General features: G+C 52.8%; 1 protein-coding gene across 3 annotated transcripts in view; it reads left to right on the top strand.

Moving 5' to 3' along the window:
• FUBP3 (far upstream element binding protein 3) overlaps positions 1-20,595 on the top strand; it is a 49,141-nt gene that overhangs the window by 26,959 nt on the left and 1,587 nt on the right. Inside the window, exons 6-18 of one of the 3 annotated variants that reach the window (XM_007194497.3) lie at positions 156-213; positions 2,235-2,397; positions 3,686-3,784; positions 6,035-6,139; positions 7,229-7,331; positions 8,151-8,251; positions 10,283-10,424; positions 14,263-14,423; positions 15,182-15,255; positions 15,607-15,687; positions 15,826-15,902; positions 18,298-18,369; positions 19,640-19,767. In XM_007194497.3, coding sequence (XP_007194559.1) covers positions 156-213; positions 2,235-2,397; positions 3,686-3,784; positions 6,035-6,139; positions 7,229-7,331; positions 8,151-8,251; positions 10,283-10,424; positions 14,263-14,423; positions 15,182-15,255; positions 15,607-15,687; positions 15,826-15,902; positions 18,298-18,369; positions 19,640-19,767 — 1,364 coding nt within the window. Of the gene's footprint in view, positions 1-155; positions 214-2,234; positions 2,398-3,685; positions 3,785-6,034; positions 6,140-7,228; positions 7,332-8,150; positions 8,252-10,282; positions 10,425-13,077; positions 13,988-14,262; positions 14,424-15,181; positions 15,256-15,606; positions 15,688-15,825; positions 15,903-18,297; positions 18,370-19,639; positions 19,768-20,595 lie in introns of those variants that run through there. The other 2 variants (XM_007194498.3, XM_007194499.3) reach the window with 2 other exon arrangements.

The raw sequence follows: 20,595 nt of genomic DNA on the forward strand, positions 1-20,595 counted from the left end.
CCACAAGTGGAAGCAAGCTGTCTTTTTCTGGGAGCCGGGCCTTCTGTGGGGCTGGTGTAGGAACCAGCCCAGAGAGACAGTCTGTACACAGAGGCGAAGGTGCACGGTTGCCTGATGCCCACCAACACACCTCATCTTCTTGATTCTTCTTATAGAGAGTTCTGGGATTCCAGAGAGGCCCTGTGTACTTACCGGAACCCCAGAAAGTATTGAGTAAGTTTATTTTATTTACTTTTTCCTTTCACTCTTCTTCCTCCTTCCCCAGATGGGGAGAAATGGAAGGGCAGAATTGTTACTGAACACTGTCGATCTGTGCTGCAATCTGGCCACGAAAGCAGGTGCTTCCTTAGAGAAGGATCTGGGAGGTTGCCACGCCAGGGGAGTTGTTGTTCTGTTACCTTAAACACATAAGGTATCACCTTTTTTTCAAACCCCACAGAATTTCTCACAGCTGTCATAACATCTGCTTCATAAACCAGGTCCTCGAGAGTGTACTTTCACCCTGCCTGAATGCTCTCATTAACTCGCTTCTTCCGTGTTAATATCTCCTTTACCTGAGCAGGTCTGGATCAGTAAGCCTCTCACTCTGTGAAGCATTGAGAATCCTGGCATCAGGTCTTTTGCCTGGGGCTGATCCCGTTGCCCTTCTGATATCTGTGAACCAAATGAATCTACTCTTTGTGGCCATTGCTCCACTCAGAGGGCCATATGGACCGGCCAGAGGGTGTTTGGACTTTTGGGGCCCTTACTGCAGCCTTAAGACTAGCATTGCTCTCCTGGTACACGCATGCTTGGAGCCTTGTACCAGATGCAGGCCTCATAAATCCAAGAAGCCCCTGGGGAAAGGGGAGGTACTAACTTAGAGTCTGCTCTCCTTCCTCTTTCAGTCTACCGAGTAGCGTTGCATTTGGGGACAGGGGTGCTGAGATTATGTCTGGCTCAATAGGTAGGGCTGTTTTATTGTTTCCATTTCTTAGGGAGTCTAGATGAGTTTAAATTTTCTTGTTCTGCTGTAACATTGCAAGCAGTGAACCAGAATAAATATCACTGGCAGGTGTGCATTATAGGGCAAGCGGGATGCTTTTGCTGGAGTCAAGGCACTTTTCTTCCAACACAGGTTAATCTAGTACACAAGCAAAATATTAAAAAGCTGCTGTAACTGAGAAGATACACAAGGCTGACTCTACACAAAGGCTCAAGACTACAGAAGGCAACATCTATTTCCTGCCATTCGCTTCTTTCTTCCTGCTCTTTTAAACATTCCTGCTTCCTCTTCTACCCAAGCAAGCAGTGGAGGCAATGGGATTATAACTTTAGGAGGAAACAGTTTTTTCTTCAGTGTGCAGTATAGCCAGCCTGTTTAGTAGCTGAATTTTTCCCTATTAAAAGAACCACAAAATAGATTGTACGTGGTGATTTAAAGAATAAATACTGCAAATAACAGCCATGGGAAATTCTGGTGCAGAAAAGGAAATTGGCCCAACGGATGACCTCGGTAGGCTGGGTTATTCTATTTCAGCATTGCCGTCTCCCTCCCCGGTCTCCAGGTACATCAGCATAAAATCCCACGTGAAATGCAGGCTCTTGACAATCTGACATGAAAAGCACAAAGCAGGTGTATATGACTGTACAGCTGCACCAGGGCCCTGCCTCCTTTTTTTCCCACCCCTTGAAACCAAACTGGTGATTCGTAGCCGTAGCTTAGAAGTCATCGAGCAGTCTGGTTGGTTATGGAGAAGAAATTTGGAGTTTGAGAATTCAAATCATGATTACTAACCCTTGCTTTCTCTCTTCCCGTCTTTCTCATTGCTTTCTCTCCTGCTCTTATTTAACAAATATCTGTTGAGCATATGCTCTGTGAGAGGGGTAATGCTGGATCGGGGAGCAGCAAGAGATGCCGAGGGGTCAAAGGTAGACACTGCCACCAGAGCAGCTGACATTCGAATCGGAGACAGGCGTGTCTGTGGCGTGCACGCGAGACACAAGCACAAGCAGAGGGCAGACGTGGAGGGGCTGTTTTGGAACGTTGCTGTTGTGGTGTGCGTTGCTTTTAAATTCCAGCCCAGTAGCGTGGCGGATGGCAGAGACCTCCCAGGTTGTGAGGGCAGGAGCTGGAGCTGGATGGAGGGCTGCCTTGACTCCTTCGCGTGTTCCCCCGGTGCTGTTTCCCCTTCCTGGGCGCCTACAGCATTCATTTAATGCTGGCTCTCTTGTGGTTCTTTTCCCTCCCAAAGACAAGCCAAACGGCTCCTGGGACAGATTGTGGACCGCTGTCGGAATGGACCTGGCTTTCATAATGACATAGACGGCAACAGCACGATCCAGGAGATTCTCATCCCTGCGTCTAAAGTGGGGCTGGTCATCGGCAAGGGAGGGGAGACAATAAAGCAGTTGCAGGTGCGTGAGCCCTTGGCAGAGCAGCGCTTGACAGCCCTCCTCCTCCTCCATCTTCCCGGGTTGGGAGGTTCTGTCGCGGCTGTGGCGTGTCCGAGCTGGGCTGGCTGTGCACCACGGTGCAGAGCTCCCCTTGAAACCTCTGCCCGAGTGCCTCTGCGGTTCTGAACGTTTTCTGTGGCCAGGCTTGATGCCAGCTGTGACGCCAAGGCCTGGGGTCCCCGTGAAGTGGCAGCATCCACTGTGGCGATGAAGCCCTGTTAGGGCTCAGATAAAAATCCTGTGTCCAGAGCCGGGGGCCCTGAACCAGGAGCACTCCTGCTCGTTAGTTGTGAGATCAGAGTTATGCTCGTGTGCTTTTCTAAGGCTCAGGGTCCTCGTCTGTAAGAGCAGGGAGGGGCCGGCCTCACTGTTGTAATGAGCTGAAATAATACCCGTTATTTTGATTTACATGAGACCCTTAGTGCAGAGCCCGCCACTGAGTAAATGCTCCGTGAACATTTGCTGCTCTGAGCTCCAGAATCCCTCACGTGAGACACTTGGGCCAAACGTGTTGTAGAATTTAATAGCCCCAGCAAGTTTTGGGGCTGCATCCCGTAGCCGAGTGCAGGTTTCCATGGCTAAACCTAACAGTCACACTGCATGAGAGGAGGGCTGGAAGTACGCTCACGTGAGTTCAGGGTAGTTTTGCTGCCAGATTTAGTTAGGAGCAAGCTCTTCTTTCCGAGCTCTGGGCTTTCAAAGTTGCGGGTCGGGGTTGTGGCCTGCCTGTGCGCTCTCGCATAGCCCGGTCCTTGGATGTGGAAGGCATTCTCCTGTGGACTCCTAAGAGTTCAGACTTTAGAATCCCAGAATCCAAATTTTGGTGCCGCGCTCATCGGCTCTGGAGCCTTCGGTCGCTTGCTCAGAGCTCTCCTCTGTGAGGTCGAGACGTGGTGGCCCTTCCCTCCCATTGCTGTGCGTGAGCTCTGACCACGTGATGTTAAATAGATTGTCTAGCTCAGTGCTTATTAGCATTTTGTAAAAGTAGCTCATTTATATTTAGATATTCCAGGGACCGGAAAGGGAGGAGAGTTGTGGGAAACGGTTTTCTCTGTCAGGCTTGGACGCCCTCAAGCACGGCGTGTACATCAGCATTCTCGGAGGCCAGCCTCACGGGCCGGATCAGAGGGCAGTGCCTTTGGTAGTGGGGCATGGCTTACCGTGGACACGCCCCGACCCGTGCAGCTTGTGCCGTCCTGCGTGCCTCTTGCTGACAGTGAGGGCTGTACCGGTGTGTGTGCCCTCACAGGAGCGGACAGGTGTGAAGATGGTCATGATCCAGGACGGCCCATTGCCCACGGGAGCAGACAAGCCTCTTCGCATCACCGGAGACCCGTTTAAAGTACAGGTAGGAGAGAAACCATGGATCGGGCAGGTCCTGGGTGTGGCGGTATCACTTGGTAGTACTTGTAGAGCTTTTATGTCATTCAAGAAATTATAAAACTGGGTGTTCCTTGAGCTGTTTTCCCAAACCAAGTTTGGTGATGCAAAGAACGGGGCTGTGCTGCCCGGTACCAGAGCTGCCGGCCACGGGGCTGTTGGAATTTGTTCAGATTAAATAAAACGTGAGCTCCTCATTTACACCGGCCATGGTCCAGCGCTCAGAGCCGCGTGTGGAAGGTGGCTGCCGTCAGGGCGGCCGTGCACAGAACTCGTCCATAAGCGCAGAAGGTTTTATTGGCTGGCACAGCCCTGACCAGGTGCAGTTTTCGATGTTGAGCTGTGGTCAGCTCAGATGCAGGCTCCCTCTGGCTTTTATTTGTTTGTTCTCTAAACCCATTTTTACAGGATCACTGGCTGAGGTGGGAGGTGACCAAAGGTGCCAGTACCACACAAGGCACGTGTGTGCCCTCGTAGCAAGCGTCCTGTGTGCGTCAGAGGACAGCCGCAGGTGCTGAAAGCGGGGGCTTAGGTCTGAATCACCCAGGTGCTCCATCTTCCAGCACCTGGGCTGTTAGCAGAAATGCGTGTGGGCTGTGGGTGTGGGAGTGTGTCTGTCCCCGTGAGACACGAATGCTCTTTTTTCTGCCCACTGCAGCCTGCCTGACCTTCGCTGCATTTAGAGTAGCTCCAGAGCGACACACCTTGGTGAGCCAGCCCGTCAGCGACAGCTGTCCCTCTGCAGGGGCTTTGGGACTTTGATCCAGCAGAGGTTACCAGTCTCTGGCAAAAGAATTCCCGTAGTTCTTAATGCTGTCGTTCAGCTGAACTCAAATGATATCACTGGTAGTTTTTTTTTGTCAAGGTTTCTATATGTAAAATAATGATTTTAAAACAGTTTTGAGGGCCGGTGATTACAATGGCTGCTTTGCTTAGGTTCCCATCAGCAATGCAGCCCTTCACTATCTACTGCCCCGTCAGGTCCCCCAGAGTTTCTAATCTCTTTAGATGTAAACAGGTGGGCTTTAATAAAAAAAACAGACCGCACCTAATCTTCCTCACTCGGCTCATGCAGTCCAGCCTGGGACTCCTCTGCTGTGTGTCGTAGAGCTCTGGATGGAGGGGAGAGCTGGCTGGACACAGAAAGCCTGCCTCCCAGAAGCCCTCCACTCTTGCCTTCTCCAGTGGAACGTTTGGCTTTATCTTTTGTAGAAAGAATACCTGGGCAAAGAGCTTATTTCATTGATGTTTCATGAATTTGCAGGAAAATTATTATAAAGAAAGGTTTTCAGTATTTTTTTTATTTTAAAACTGTGTATTCCATATTTTTTTATTATGAAGAAGCTGTCTGCTTTATTTAGGGTATATTGTTCTTTGGCTTTCTTTTTTTTTTCCCCTCTTCCCAACTTTTTATTATGAAAAACTTCAAATATATAGAAACGTTGAAAAGATAGCGTAACGAACATCTGAATACCCTCAACCTACTTACTGTTTTGTTTGTGTGTTTATGTTTTATTTTTTTGCTTCACCATTTGTAAGTAAATGTCAGATACTGTGACTTTTTACCTCCAAATCCTGCAGTATGTATCTCCTAAGAATAAAACTTGCTTCTATAAAACCAGGCTTAAGAAAATAACGGTAATCCCATAACATCATATTATAGTCAGTCCATGTTCTGATTTCTCCAAATGTCATGAGACATTGCTGCTTTGGGTTTTCGTTTGGTTTGATTTTTCCAGAACTGGGACTCAGTTTCAGTTCTAACATGACCTTGAGTTGTGCACGGTTGCTCCTTAGCACAGGCTCCTGTGGGGCCAGTGCTGGCATGGGTGGGATGGACTGACTCAAGTGCATTCTTGGGGGTGAGGACACTGAATGCGCCTTAGAGACGGTCAGGTGTGAGGGATGGTCTTGCCAGTTGGTAAGATGTTCGAGCTCTGAGTGCCAGCAGGTATTTTTGGGCTCCCAGGCTGGCCTTTTCCCTTTTCCTCCCTGGAGCTTCTCTGCCATGGGATGCGTTGTTAATGTCCTCCTTCCCATGGAGACTGCCCGCTGCCGGAGCTCTCAGGCCCCACCCTTGCCCACTAGAAAGAAATAGCACGTCAGTAATACGGTGGAGCGGCCATCACCAAGTTCAGAGGGTTTGATCTTTCACCTCGTGTCATGTCTTTTTTCAGGATTTTGCTTTCCTTAATGCCTTTTATCTGTGTCTATGCAGCAAGCAAGAGAAATGGTATTAGAGATCATCCGAGAAAAAGACCAAGCTGATTTTCGAGGTGTACGTGGTGATTTCGGCTCCCGAATGGGAGGAGGCAGTATAGAGGTATGCTTGAGTCACAGGTTAGTAGGCAAGTTTAAGGTTGTAGGGCACGCTTCTATTAGCTCTTTAACCTTGAGCAAGTTATTTAACTCTTTTCTCACCTGCAAAACCCTCCGAGTACACTCGCTTCCCAGGGTGGGTGTGAGGAAGGAGTGGGGCAGGCAGCTGTAGTGAGGAGCGCCAGCTGCGTGCATTTCAGGGAGTGGGGCCGCTCCCCCTGGTTGGGGGTTGTGCTTCAGAGCGTGCCCCACTGCCCAGGTGAAGACCGAAGTCCAGGTTTTCGTGGTGATCTATGTTGTGGTAGTATCAGACTCCTAAGCCTGTTTTACTGATGAGGTGGAATGGGATCGAAATACATCCTTGATGTCTGCATCCGCTACAGCGTGGGTGGACCTTGCAAACGTTATGCTTGGTAAAGTAAGCCAGGTACAGAAGGATGAACATTGTTATGATTCCACTTACATGAGGCACCTAGAATAGGCAAATTCATAGAGACGGAAAGTGAAGTAGAGGTTACCGGGGGCTGGGGAAGGAAGCACTGTGGTTTCACAGGAGTTCTTATTGGGGATGATGAAAAGGTTTGGGGTGTAGACATCGGTGGTGGTTATACACATTGTGAGTGTGTTTAATGCCACTGAAGTGTGTATTTACAAATGGTTAAAATGATTAATACTATGTTATATATATTGTACTACAATAAAAGAGTGAAGGAAAAGAAAAACATTTTATAGGACCATAGTATAATCAATGTGTGTGGTACATTTATGTTTATTTCATAGAATTTGGAAGATTTTTAATCTTAAAATTTTTTTTTAATCTTTTATCTATGAGGTTTATTCTTAACTTTACTTCATCTTTATAACTATTTCTGATCAGGTCTCAGACCTATTGGATGCGTTTAATGGACAGGAATGCAGTCATCAACCACAGTATTTTCCCTAAGAGGAAAAAAAAAATGCTTCATTGTATCATTTCCAGAAATGCACTGTGATAAAAATCATTGTATGTGTACACACACACACACACACACACACACACACACACACACGAGGTTTGCAGAAAAACTCTGATGTTTTGTTTCTCTGTGCTTAGGTGTCCGTGCCTAGGTTTGCAGTTGGGATTGTAATAGGAAGAAATGGGGAAATGATCAAGAAGATCCAGAATGATGCCGGTGTGAGAATTCAGTTCAAACCAGGTAGGTTTTGATGGTTCTCAAAAGTCCTCAGCATTATGAAGAATTAAAGAACACCTCACAAAACAAGGACTTTGTTATTAGCCCACTGAGTGTTCTTTGCTCTCCCTCACCCTCTCTCTCTTTTGCAACATTCTGTTACCAAATTTCCAATTTAGGTTTGTCCTCTGGTCCCTCATTTCTTTCTGTGGATTTGCTGGCCGGGTCACCCTTCTTGTGCCAGAACACTCTAGCCCAGGGGTGTCCAGGCTTTTTTCTTTTTTTCCTTGGACTAGTAAAATTGGGGGGAATCAACATAGCATTTCCAATTTTTAATTTTGCCAAGTAAAGACTTTTAAAAAAAACTGATCTTTTGATTTCATAAAATTAAAGATAACTTAAAACCATTAAAAAAAATCGTAAAATCAAGGACCGTTCTTTAAATTTTATAAATTTACCTTTATGAGCAAAATCATCTACAATGTCTTTATTTCCCTCATTTCTCTGAAGATGGGAAAACATCATGATGGACTACTTCTGGGAGAATACTGCTGTAGCTCAACTCTGTTTTCCTTGGCACTTTTTTTTTTTTTTAAGTTTAATTTAGTTTCTATAGTGATATCTTTTTTTAAATGGCTGTAATTGCATAAGAAATGAGTATTGCCGTGGATCATGGAAAAAGATGTAGCCGTACACGTTTCCCTATCCAAAAGGTTCCGTGATATGGTGATGTTCTTATTACCCCTTTGGCACTGGTAGGAACATTGATTGCAAATCAGATTGACGTTTGTTTCCTTCTGAAGTTGGGCTTTTCCTAATCCCGTCTCTCACCTTGTTCCACAGATGATGGTATTAGTCCAGAGAGAGCTGCACAGGTCATGGGACCCCCAGAGCGATGCCAGCATGCAGCACATGTCATCAACGAGCTTATTCTTACAGCCCAGGTGGGTCTGGCTCTCTGGAGCTTCAATATCTTACTGGCAGAAGCAGCAAGTGCCACCTGGGGCTCTCGGGGCAGCACCCTGGAGCAGTCACCCCCTCTCAAGTCACGGTTTTGGAAACCAGTACTCTTGTCAGTTACCTCCCTCCAAGATTATAGCCATGGGCTTCTCTACATCTGTCTCTTTCCCGCCTTAGTTTTTGTTTTTGTTTTTGTTTTCCTGCTAGTTTATTATTCTTCTGCCTTTATTATCTCAGAATCTAGATTTTTGTTTTTACAGAGTTCCTGACTATTTGAACTGTTTGTGGGATGTAACAGTGCAGATTGCCAGGTTTCAAACAGTTCAGTGTACCTAGTATAAAACTACAAGTAAAGTCTAATCTCAGCTTTAGAAGGCACTTCATGATCTGCCAAAATCCTAACGCTGTCTTCATGCACTTGATTCCATGCACGTCTTTCTCTGGAATGTGAGCGGGCTTGTGTGATGCTGTTAGGATACACCTGCCCCCGTTGTAAATTGCTCTGGAGAAGTACTGTAGCTGGTGGCAGGTTGGCACGTCATGTCCCCCAGGTTTGTAGGAAAAGTCTGAGAACAACAGGAGCTGAAGAAAGAAGCCAGAGATTAGAAATCACCATCCCAGCTCTGCCATTTTTCATGTGACCTTCAGCGAGCCTTTGAACTCCTCTTGGCGTAGTTTTTTCAGCAGCAAACCAAGGGGTTTGTACCAGGTGATGCACCCCACATGATCCCCTAAGTCATCTGGGGGCACCTGCTGAGGTTACAGGTTTACAGACCCCACCCCCCGCCCCAGATCTCCTGAATCACAGTATCCAAGAGGGTGGCTTGGGTCTCACCCACAGCCCCAGGCAGTTCTTAGGATGAGGCAAGTTCAGAGAAGCGTCACTAATTCATCTCTGACATCCTTTTTAGTAGTAAGAACTGTTGATCGCAGGAGTGCAAAGGCTGTGAGATGATGAGGGGACAGCTTGTCTTTGAGAATCTGTGGCATACCCAGAAAGTTGGCCACGTGTTTGTGTTCTAACATAAATCCCTAAAATCACCTTCTTTACTTGTCATTTGTCGCTCATGAAAGCAGAGTGCAACAGAAAGCACTCCAGTGAGCTCGGCTTTCTGCTGGTTTCGATTCTGGGTAAACATTCAGTTTACCCTTAATCGACAGGAGCAGGCTGTGCCGAACGCCCGCTCAGCTTCTCCCTTCCGTGAAGGAGCTCTCAGCTTGACCAGGTTTGCCCTCAACCTTTACAGGATTTTAAATGCTGCTGCTCCAAAGTGACTCAAAGGACAGAGGCTGGAATGGGGTGTTTTGCCCTCGAATGAAAGGAATCTTCCTCGCTTAGGTGTTGGATGTGGGTTTTGCTCTCTGGTGGGGAAACTGAGAATAAGTCGGGAGACTTCTCCAGCCCCGGACCGTGGGCGGATGGGCCTGGCTTGTTCCTCCCTCTCTTGGGGAACGAGACAACCAATTTTTCTTTGAAACCCTTTTATTCTTTTTGCTGGTTGAACTGCAGGGTATTCTGACTCTTAGAGCGGTGTCTGAATTGTCCTCTATAGCAACTTTGTCGGGGGAGGGTCAGAAGTCATCCTTGCTACTCATGTGTCACTTTCAAAAGCTCATAGCTCTTCAGCATCTAATATCTGGTTTCTGGTAGGCCCAGCATTGAGAAGAAAACCAGCTCCTGATGCCTGTAGATTAAGGCCCAGTAATTAAAACTCCAGGGATAAGGGCACTGGGCTTCAGACTTAGGAATTTATATCTGACTGCCTGTTTTAGTTGGGTGTGTTTGTGCTGTTTATGTAACCACGTGATTTATCCGCGCATGTCTCCTTGAATGCGCCTGTGATTTGTGTTAATTCTACTTGTAAAGAGCACTTCAGAATCTGAACTGTGGAAAGGTGCTGAGGTTCTAATGCGTGGCGTTGATTACATCCTGTCACTTAACCTCTTCCCCGGAGGTGAAAAATAATGCTGGTGGCAGTGACAGAAATGTCACCTGAGCTTTGCTTCCTTCCCAGGAAAGAGATGGCTTCGGAGGCCTGGCGGTAGCCAGAGGAAGAGGCCGTGGCCGCGGTGACTGGAGCGTGGGAACCCCTGGTGGCATCCAGGAGATAACCTACACAGTGCCGGCAGATAAGTGCGGCCTCGTCATAGGCAAAGGTAAGAGACAGTCGCTAGAGTTCGGCCTTCCCCTTCCAGGGGTTTGACCTGAGAGCAGACAGGCCACGTCCAGTACCTTTGAGGCACAGAGTCCCTTCTGTTTGCTGCGCTTGACTGAGGGGCCAGGTCCGAGGCATCCGCTGCCTTCTGCAGGAACCGTCCTCTGCATGGGCCTTCTCATGAATGGGGCAAAGCCAGTACTTCATTACAGCGTGTAAACAGATGGTCAGGAAGACCCGCTGCCTATGGAAGCAGCTTAGGTTGTTGAAGAGGCACCCTGAACAGGTGAGGGGCCTCTGAATGTTTGTCGATCGACTGATTGGTGATTAACTCACCTCCAGGGAGCTTAGAGGAACTGTTAAGATAATTTCCTCAAGCGAAGATTGCTTTCTGACAAGTGCGTCACTTTTTTCCTTACTGGATTTGGGTATTTGTTCTCTATTGACACAACATGTGAAAGTGGTTTTTATCTTTTCAGCATATTTACCATGAGTCTCAGGCACCCTGTGGAGGGAAATAAAAATTGATTTGTTAGTTGTTTCTAGGCGTTTTCGAGAACGTTAGGTGGGAACCCTCATTGACGGCTAACGTGGCTCCTTCCTGCCCTTCAGTGAAGAGCGAGGGAGGGAGCAGACAGGCTTCTAGGCCACTGTTGCGGGCTGGCCTGGGCTCACCTGGGCTCACCTGGGCTCACCTGGGCTGGCCTCGGCCAAGGAAGGCTGCTGAGAGCAGGTCTGGGGCCCCCGGAGCAGTGGCTCAGCTTCTCTGCTCTCTAAGCAAAGCCCTTGACCTGGCGGGAAACCCATGTTCAGCGTTGGGTTTTGTATTTGCCTGTTTATTCCCTTTGTATGTGTTTGACGACATGTGGAAGAAATAAATACAGTTTTCTCCCTAGAGTTTCCCCAATTTCTGTGATCACCAGACATCTCTTAGCTGTTGGAGGGGTGCTAGCATCCCGTGGAAACTGACCTGGGAGCGTCTTCACCAGCAGAAAGCTGCGGCTGCCGCGGCACGGCCTCCCGAGCGGGCGCGGGGCTGGGCTCCTCCTGTCCCCTCGTTCACCTCCCAGGATCTGCACTCGGTCCCACTCTCGGGCAGTGTGTGTTTTATGCTCTTTTAAAACGTTTATCTCCTGTATCTGTGTTGTCTCTTGGGTGGTTAACCTCTCAGAGGTGGTAGGAACGACGTAGGTTTGTTTTAATTTTCTGGCAGGGCGTACATGCTGGGAGGTGTTTAATGGACATTGTTGGCTGCCCAGACCGTCAGCTGGCCTGCTGCCGTGAGGTTAAATCCAGCTGATGCCTGGAGTTCGAGAATCAGATCTAGGTTTTTCTGTGCTTTTTGAGAACCGTTTTGTCAACGAGGTTTTCATGGCAAGTGTCTTCTCCAGACCTGGCAGAGCCTTGCTGTCTTCACTGCGACAGTTCCTCCTAGTCAGTGAAACCTCGGTGCTCACAGGACAGTCGCTCATGGTTTGTCCTGTACAGAGTCATCCTGAGCGATCGATCCCCGGAGGGAAGAGACGGCAGAACGTAGCGGTAGCCGACGCTGTGTCCTGGTGCTCCAGTAGCAGCCTTGGGAAGCCAGGCTAAGTTTCGTTCAGGCAGGAGCAGGGGTCTTTCTGGAACTCCCCGCCCCAGGGGCTGGGTATGAGGTCTTCCTGTTTCTTGGGAAAGGCGCGGGTGAGGGGGGCCACACGCAGGCAGGCCCTGCAGCCCTTGGACAGACGCTGCACCTCCCTGGGCCCCTGCTGGATTTCCATGATAAATACAGCAATAGTGACAGATAGTGTGGCCAGCCCTGCTCTTGTCAGCCAAGCCTTTTAGCAGGTTTGATTAATTGCTTTACGATTTCACATCCAGCCGGGGGCCGCGGGTGGGCCGCTTCTGCCCCCCATCAGGCGGAAGAACGCAGCAGAGGCCGCTGAGCGGGCCTGCAGACCGCCACCGTGTGCCAGGCTGGTGGCCTCGTTCTGAAGGAAGATGAACTTGCATTAACTCCTTCCGGCCCCATGCAGTTTTGTGGTGCCTCCTCGCCTTATTAGCGCGGGCCTGAGGCCTCGGGCAGGAGTCTGGGGCTGCCGGTCCAAGTGCCGGATGGAGGGGAGCCGGTCTGGGCCCGTGGGCTTCTCTGTTCCAGACACGCGCGCCCTTCTGTGCTTTTGTCTCCGGGACCGAGTGGTCTGGGCAGAGGGTGGGGTGGGGGTCCCTTCAAGTGCTGGGCGTGCAGTGGGAAGGTCTCCGCCTATTCTTAGCTCTTCGCCGCTCCCGCGGAACACTCTTGCCTAGGAGCGAAGCTGCTTACTTTTCATGATGCAAAGGAGGTAAACTTCACGACCTGAGTAAAGGTCGGTAGTTGTGGGGCTGGGAGGGGCTTGCACGTACCTGGAAGCAAAGTGAAGCTGCTGAAGACTTTCTGCGACTTTCTTGCCTTGGCTGGTGCTGCCCCCGAGACCACGTGTTTGCTCAAGGTAGAAAACGTAGGGACACCTCCCTTAAGCTGCAGCAGATCTTTAAGAAAACCATGCGTACAACACTTCAGTCTGCTGGGCTTTTCTTTTTTTTAATTCGCTTTTAAATTTAAAACTACCCTAAACCAAGCTAACATCCTACCCAGACTAACGTTTGAACCAAGCTTTCTTGAATGCCGACAGTCTCCTGGTTTCCGTACTACGGTGTGAGGGCCGCTCACGCTGCCTTCAGGAAGAATGGCCGGACCCAGGCTCCATCTTCGCATCCTGACCCTCGTAGAATCCCGTCACGCTTTCTGGGTGAGAGGGCCGGGCCTGCCCTCGGTGTCCCTTACTTACCTACTCCTCGGTGCTTTTGTTCAGACGTGGCTTTCCAGCAGGGCGGGTGGAGGGCAGGTTGGGAGTTTGAAGGATTGTGGACGTGTACAATGAAACGAGAAATGTCACTGCAGCTTAGCTTCGACTCTTGGTGGGGAGGGGTGACACTGAGACTGGCCTTTAGTCTTCGCTTTGACCCTTTGGGGCTCCCTGGTACCCTGCACCAGATTTTATACACGTCGTCTTTTTCCAGTTCTGCAAAACTCTGTGCTCCAAGTTTTCCTTGAATTCTGGCTCCGCCAACCCAATTGAGCAGAGCTGATCTGTAAGTTCTGTGAAATTTGAAGAGAAGAATCAAACCATTGTTACACTGATGGAGCTTTTGTTACGCAAATTTCATTAAGAGACTGGGACTCTCACAGGTTTTTCAAAGAGTCCAACTACATTTTCATTAGCCCCGCTCCACCCAGGCCTCTGTGACCTCCATTCTCGGGCTGCCGCTCTGTCTAGACCTGTCCCCCACCCACGGAGGAAGCAGAGACTTGAGAAGAGACAGGATGGGATATTAAAGGCCTGAGTGGGCTCTGGGTATTGTTGGGGCCTGTGGCCGTCTGTTTGACCTGTGGAGGGCGGGAGACAGCAGTGCGGTGGCCCACACCGGGGCTGAAGGCCCCCATTGTGCCGTGGAGGGGCCATCAGGTCCCCATTCTCATGCTGAGAAGGATGAAGTGCCTTCTCCAGAGCTGAGCTCATTGTGTGCAAATCTGTGCGCCAAGGCCCAGAGCTGGTTTCTGGGCCCCTCCAGACCCCTGCATAGGACTCCGAGACGGGGACCAGCGGGTGCCACGTGGTGTCATTGCACCTCAGCTTTGCGTCACAAGTCTGGCTTCACAAATGAGACAGCTCTAGTTTTTACAAGAGCCGTTTTAAAGTATAAATGGAAAGTACTTGTCTACTCTTAGGACGAGCGCTGGTGTGCAGAAAATACCCATTCCTCCTCTGGAGGAGAGAACCGTAGCCACTTATTCTTCTGTGTCCTCCTGCCCACAGGGGGTGAGAACATCAAAAGCATAAACCAGCAGTCAGGAGCACACGTGGAGCTTCAGCGGAACCCCCCTCCCAACACGGACCCCAACCTGCGGATATTCACCATCAGGGGGGTTCCTCAGCAGATTGAGCTGGCCAGACATCTCATAGATGAGAAAGTTGGCGTACGTACAAGGTCCTTTCCCCACCTGGCCTAATAGTAGCTGGGTTTTCATTCGGATGTGCAAGGCACCTGTTTCTCCCCAGAACCTTGTACTTCCTGTGGCTCTCGGTCCTCACGTGATGTGAGGGCAACAGCCCCCTCCCACTTTGCTGAGGGGGAAGGTCGGGGCGCAGGGACCCCAGGGCCAGGCGCAGGCGCGCAGAGCTTGCCCAGGCCAGCGCAGCTCAGGCCCCGAGCCATCGGCCCTGCAGGCGTAGATGAGCAGCCAGGGGCGGCAGCCTTCCCCCAGCACTGCCCCTGAACTCCCACTGGCATCGCCCTGGCGGCAGCCCTGCAGGCAGCGTTCATTGACTCTGGCTTTAGTTTCAGGCACCTCAAAGCAGATAAAGAAAGGGAGTGTTGATGGAGGACAGATTGGCCACTGCTCACCTCAAAGGGGACGTAGAATGGCAGAAAGCTGTGGGCCAGCCTAAATTGACGGGAGAGTCAGCAGGTTGGTCCCTACCCCCAGGGTGACATGCTAGGGCAGTTGTGGTGGTGCCAGTATTGGCTGTGTGGTGGTATCGGTCGCTCAAGGGGCAGAAGCTGTTTCTGCAAATAAAGCCCACTGTGGGCAAGGAAGGCTAGTGTGAGTGCCGTAGGGTATCTTTACTTCACTTGTCTCTCTCCCCGAAAGCTGTGGTTTGCCTCGGGGCGGGCCTGGGCAGAGGGTGCAGGTGCAGCCGACAGGAGGTGAGAGTTCCCTCTGTGCCCTGACAGGGTACCAGTCTCGGAGCGCCCGGAGCCTTCGGACAGAGCCCCTTCAGCCAGCCACCTGCCGCGCCGCATCAAAAGTGAGTCTTTTCTTGACTGGAAGAACTCACTCCCCCCAAGGGGTCCTCCTTTTCCAGCGATTTCCAGGGAGTGCCAGCCGAAAGCCGGAAGTTCTGGGTGTGGGCAGGACTCCTCTCCTTCTCTCTCACTGGTGGTCCCCCTGGCCTGTCTGTCGCTCACTGACCAGTGCTGGGGCGAGAGCCTTCCCAGAGGGCGGAGGGTCTTCTGGTCCCGCCAGCATCCCCAAGGAGAGCTTACCGCCCTGGGGCTGGGTGGCGGGAGGGGTTTTTGTTTGTTTGTTTGTTTGTTTGTTTTTGCAAAAGCCGTTGTTGGGTCCCCAGCCCTTGTCACTGTTTTCCACTTTCTTTCAGCACCTTTCCTCCAAGGAGCTCAGGGTGCTTCCCAAACATTGCTGCTAAAGTGAACGGAAACCCTCACAGCGCCCCTGTGAGGTGGGTGGGCTGCCTTTACTCTGTCCTGCCCGCTTCTCCTGCAGAGAGCATTGTGCTTGCCTGGGGGTCGGGCGGGCGGACCGGGGTCAGGGGCGGGGTGTGGCCTGCCCTGGAATGAGTGGCTCTTGTCCTCCGCAGTGGTCCTCCGGCCTTTCTGACCCAGGGCTGGGGCAGCACCTACCAGGCGTGGCAGCAGCCCACACAGCAGGTTCCAAGTAAGTGACTCGGGAGGAGGTGGGACGCCCCCGGGGACAGGCCTGCTGGGCGCATCTCCAGCTGGGCGGGGACAGGGGGCCCGCCTCTCTCCTGGCCCACCTTCTCAGGCCTTTCTTTCCCACCTGCTCCGTCCGTCCTTCTCAGAGGTCCTTCTCAGAGCTGCAGCCTTCCGTCACTCTGGTCCCCCAGAAACGGGTCCAAAAGGCCTGTGGGCCCTGAGGGTGTGGTTTGACCTGAGCCCCTCGGCCCCTCCCACCGCCGCCGCCTCTTCCAGCAGCCCCGCCCAATGGGTGCCCCGCCTGCTCCCCTCCTCTGGCCTCAGGGTGGCCTTCTCCCTCTCTCCTCCCAGCACCATCTTAGGAACGGACTCTCTATCTCCTGAACTTCCAGAAAGCGCACGGTTAGAGAATTTGCTCTCTATGAAAACTGATTGTAAAAGAGAAGGTTCTCGTTGGAATTAAACCCCCTCCCACTCTCCGGCCCCCATGTCAGCTTCAGGAGTCATTCTTGAGTTTTACTGCTGGTAGAGCCCATCTTGCACAGCTTTCCGAACAAAAACCTTACCTTAGGTTCTTTCGACGTGTGAAGGGCCAGCCTGGTAGGGTTTGGAAAGCACTCTTCAGCATGTCTGCGGCGCGCCAGGCTGCAGGACCCGCGCTGCAGCTGTGCCCGCAAGGGGCTGGGCCCGGGGTTCTACCCCTTTCCCCTTGAGCAGAGTGCTGGGTGTGGGACCCTGCCCCGGGGCGCCTGGTCAGGTTCACAGCTGGAGAAGCACCCCACGAGTCCGGAGCAGTGCTGGGCAGCCTGAGGCATGTCCCCGCTTCTCTGGGGCTCCAGTTCTGTCATCTTTGAAATGAAGGGTTTGGACTTGATTTCGAAAGTACTTGTGAGCTCTGAGATTGCATGGTTGTGTTTGTTCCCTCCCTTCCCCTTTCTTGTTTTCTTACGGAATACCTTAAATGTGCAGAGTATCTTAAAGAACTTCACACGAACACCTACACAGCACCCAGATTCTACCCTCCCCATTTCACTGTGCTCACTTATCCCGCAGCCCGGGCGTGTTTTGTTTCCTCCTGTTCCATCAGAGGGCACCCCCAGGGCGGGAGGCGACCCAGAGCTGGTTCCCCAGTGCCCATCGCCCAGGACAGAGGATCCGGGAGAAGCCCTGGACTGTGGGGAGGCTTTCCGTTGAGGCTGCAGGGGACACGTCCATCTCCCTGCGGGGGGACGGTTCCCGCAGAGCCCACTCCGCTGCCGCCTCAGGCCAGGCGGGCGAGGAGTTGGCAGAGGCACGTGGGCTGAGCGGGAGAAAACGCAGCCAGTGCGCCAGCCTTCACCTGTGGTGTCGCTGGGTTCATTCAGGGGAATTGAGAATTGGTTTTGGTCAGTGAAAGCTTGTTCAGAAGAAAAATCCCACTTGCCCACAGCCTCCGTGTCTGAGGGGGCAGTTCCTGCTGCCGCGTTGCCCAGGCCTTGCCTTCTCCTGGTGCCAGTGTCCAGGTCCGAGTCCCGTCCTGCCGCAGTGTGGGGAGGAGGGGTCCCCCCGCCACACACACACCAACTGTCCTCGTGCCTGCGCCCCTCCTCAGCCTTGAGGAAATTAACTCTTGGGGAAAGCATTGTGCCGTGAGATGTGTTTTTGAGCACGTCCTCCCTGCCTGCTGCAGGCTGTGTTTCTAACTGAAGAAAGGACGTGGTGGGGTGGGGTGGGGGGGGCGGCCCTCGGCAGAAGGAGGGTCCCGACTTCCCGCTGTGGTCAAGTCTTATAAACGCTACCCGCCCCCCGTGCCCCTGGGCAGGCTGCTGCTCTGCTCCCCCCAGCCCAGCCTTTCTGCCCCCAGTGATGTGGAGAGGAGGGCGGGGACGACCCCCAACACGTCCTCGCCCTCACCCCAGACAGGCGCGAGGCTGGGGGTCAGGTGTGTACCCCGTCTTCTGTCGTCATCTTTAGCGCAGTCTCTGGACACTTTCCCTGTGTGTCCCCTGTAGTTCTCCTCGTGCAAAGGCAAAGCCATCAGTCCTTGAACACAAGGGCCAGGGAAAGGGAGTGGTCAGCGCCATTTGGATTCTTTGTCGGTTTGCAGGCCAATCCAGGGAGCCGCAGACAGCACTCTGGCCCCGGGGGCTCTGCTCGTGGCAGCCCAGAGTCCCCGACTGAAGGGAGTTGAGGCCCTGCCCGCTGGTCGCCCTTGCGGGGCAGCTGTCTGCCAGCCCCAGCCTCGCCGGCCTGAGTGGAGGCCCTCTTGGGGGTCGGCCTGGCTCCTCACCGCCCCCCCCGACCCCGGGCCACAGGGGCAAGGGAGTGAGTGCAGAGAGCAGGGCCTGCAGCCTGCGGGCTGGGGGCCGAGGCCCCGGGAGCCCAAAGGCCTGACTGCTTTTGTGTTCTTCGCCCAGGCCAGCAGAGCCAGCCGCAGAGCAGCCAGCCCGACTACAGCAAGGCCTGGGAAGACTATTACAAAAAACAGAGTGAGTGCGTTGGCCTTCTTAACAAGCAGCTCCCCAGCCACAGAGCCCCCAAGACTGTAGACTTCAGAGTCCGTGGTCCCCTGACCCCTTTTTTTCTTTCCCACTTTCCCTGTGTGAGTCGGATCTCCGCGTCTACCTTTGCCGCCCTCTCCCCGCGTGTGCCTGTCAGGGGAGATGCGCGGTCGTCCTTTGCCGTCCTCCACCCTTCCTCGCGCTTCTCTTCTGGACTCCAGAGGGCCCGGAAGGGCATGGCGCCTGCCCTCAGGGACAGTCCCGGCCTTGGCCGTCCGCTTGAGAACCGCTTGGTTAGGACTCAGACCAGCCGGGAGCCGTTTCCTGACTGCCTTGCGGTCTTGCCGCTGCCCGGCTCTTTCTGGCCGTTTCAGGACAGGTGAAGAGGAAGGGGACGGTGACACTCAGCAGGGAGTCCAGGGTCGGAACGGGTGCTGAGTTGTTTTTCTTCCAAAGTGAGCTCTTAACTGTGCCAGTTTTCTTAACTAAACCAGTCTTTTTAAAAAGAGGAGGAGGAAACCTAATAACAACCAAAAACAAAAAAACCCTAAGTGAATCATTTAAAATTAGTACTAAAGTCTGGTGTGAATCCCAAAACTGCTGAACCGGAATGTTTGGGTATTGTTGGAAGGAGGTGTCTCACGTATCTTGAGTCTGAAGGGTGTTACTTGCTAGTTGGAAGAGCTCAGGTCATAGGCCGTCAAAGAAATGTTCACCTTGTGTTTGGGATCATTACCAGGTCAGTACCCTTCTGGGGGCCAGGGTGGGGGTCAGGGAGGTCACCGTCACCTGGAGCACCTGGTGAAAGTCTTCCCAGAGCCCCCCATCCAGATTCCCCGACACGCATGGGCCGGGATGGCCTGCGCAGGTGCACACACCCCCGTGCCGGGGCACCCGCTTTCTCGCCGTCCCTCCTCCCCGTCCCCCTCTGGCCTGGGGCACTGACTGGGAGCTGGCAGGACAGGCAGACAGATGCAGAGAATGTGATTCTGGAGAGAGAAGACAGACAGGAAGGTCTTGGAGGAGTGGAGCGGGGACCGGGCGAGGAGAGACTGATAACCGTGCTTTCTGCAGCCCGGCTCGGGCAGACCAGTCCTGGCGCAACTCGCTGAGGGGTCTGGAGGGAGAGCTGAGCCTCGGGCACTTGTTGCGGATGCCCCCGAGGCTTTGGGAAGGGATCCCTCCAGGCTCACGGTGTCCTTGCCTCCCACAAGTGCGTCCCTGCTCCCAGTAACCCGTGCTTTGCTTTGTCGATCAGGTCACGCTGCCAGCGCCGCTCCTCAGGCCAGCTCCCCGCCGGACTACACAATGGCCTGGGCGGAGTATTACAGACAGCAGGTCGCATTCTACGGGCAAACATTAGGGCAAGCTCAGGCCCACAGCCAGGTCTGTAGCCGATCGCCAGCACTGCCAAGACTTCCCAGACCAACCCTGACCCACCCCACCCCACCCCGCCAAGCCTTCTGTGTGTGCCTGACCCCGGGGCCAGGGCACGGGGCCCCTGGGCTGTGGAGGAACCGCTTGGGCCCCGGCACTGCTCAGCATGGCCGCCGTCTGCAGAGTGCCCTGTGGCGGCCTCCCTGGCCCCCTCCTCGCCCCAGACAGGACAAGTTTGAGCCAAGTGGAGGAATTGTTTGGGCAGCCCCTACCAGGACGAGCCTGGTCTTCCCTCAAATCCAGACCCAGAGCGCAGTGCTGAGTGGCACTCAGTTTCTTCCTCTGGAGCCCAGGTCCCCCAGCTGTAGAGGCGCGTGGCAAACTTAGCTGACCCTGGGGCAGCGTGGCATGTGACTAGGGAGCAGGACTGGCCCTGGGGTCACTCCCCAGGCCTGTTCTTGAAAAGCGTGGTGTGGCCAGGCTGTCACGCTTGTCCCCAGTCAGCAGTGAGGGGCCGCAGGAGCAGGGCTAGTCCACAGCCTCTGGAGGCTGGGCCCTGCCTGGAAACCTGGAGGGCTCTGTCTAGTCAGAGGCCCAGAATGGTTTTCTTCTAAATGCAGGGAAGAGGACCAACTACTCCCGCAGGTCACATTTCAGGTGCAGTTTTCAGACGACCCAATGCCAGTCAGGTCCCTGTGGACAGTGTGTCAGTTACCACAGGCCCTGGACCCAAGGCCAGTCGTCCATCTCACTGCCAGAATGGCCCTCTGCGCCTGGGCCTGGTGGGAACAGGTGTCAGGGTGGTAGGTGACTGAGAAGAAGCATCACCCGCTCACT

Source organism: Balaenoptera acutorostrata, chromosome 6 (genome assembly GCF_949987535.1).
Source record: "Balaenoptera acutorostrata chromosome 6, mBalAcu1.1, whole genome shotgun sequence".
In the NCBI taxonomy this organism is placed as follows: Eukaryota; Metazoa; Chordata; class Mammalia; order Artiodactyla; family Balaenopteridae; genus Balaenoptera; species Balaenoptera acutorostrata.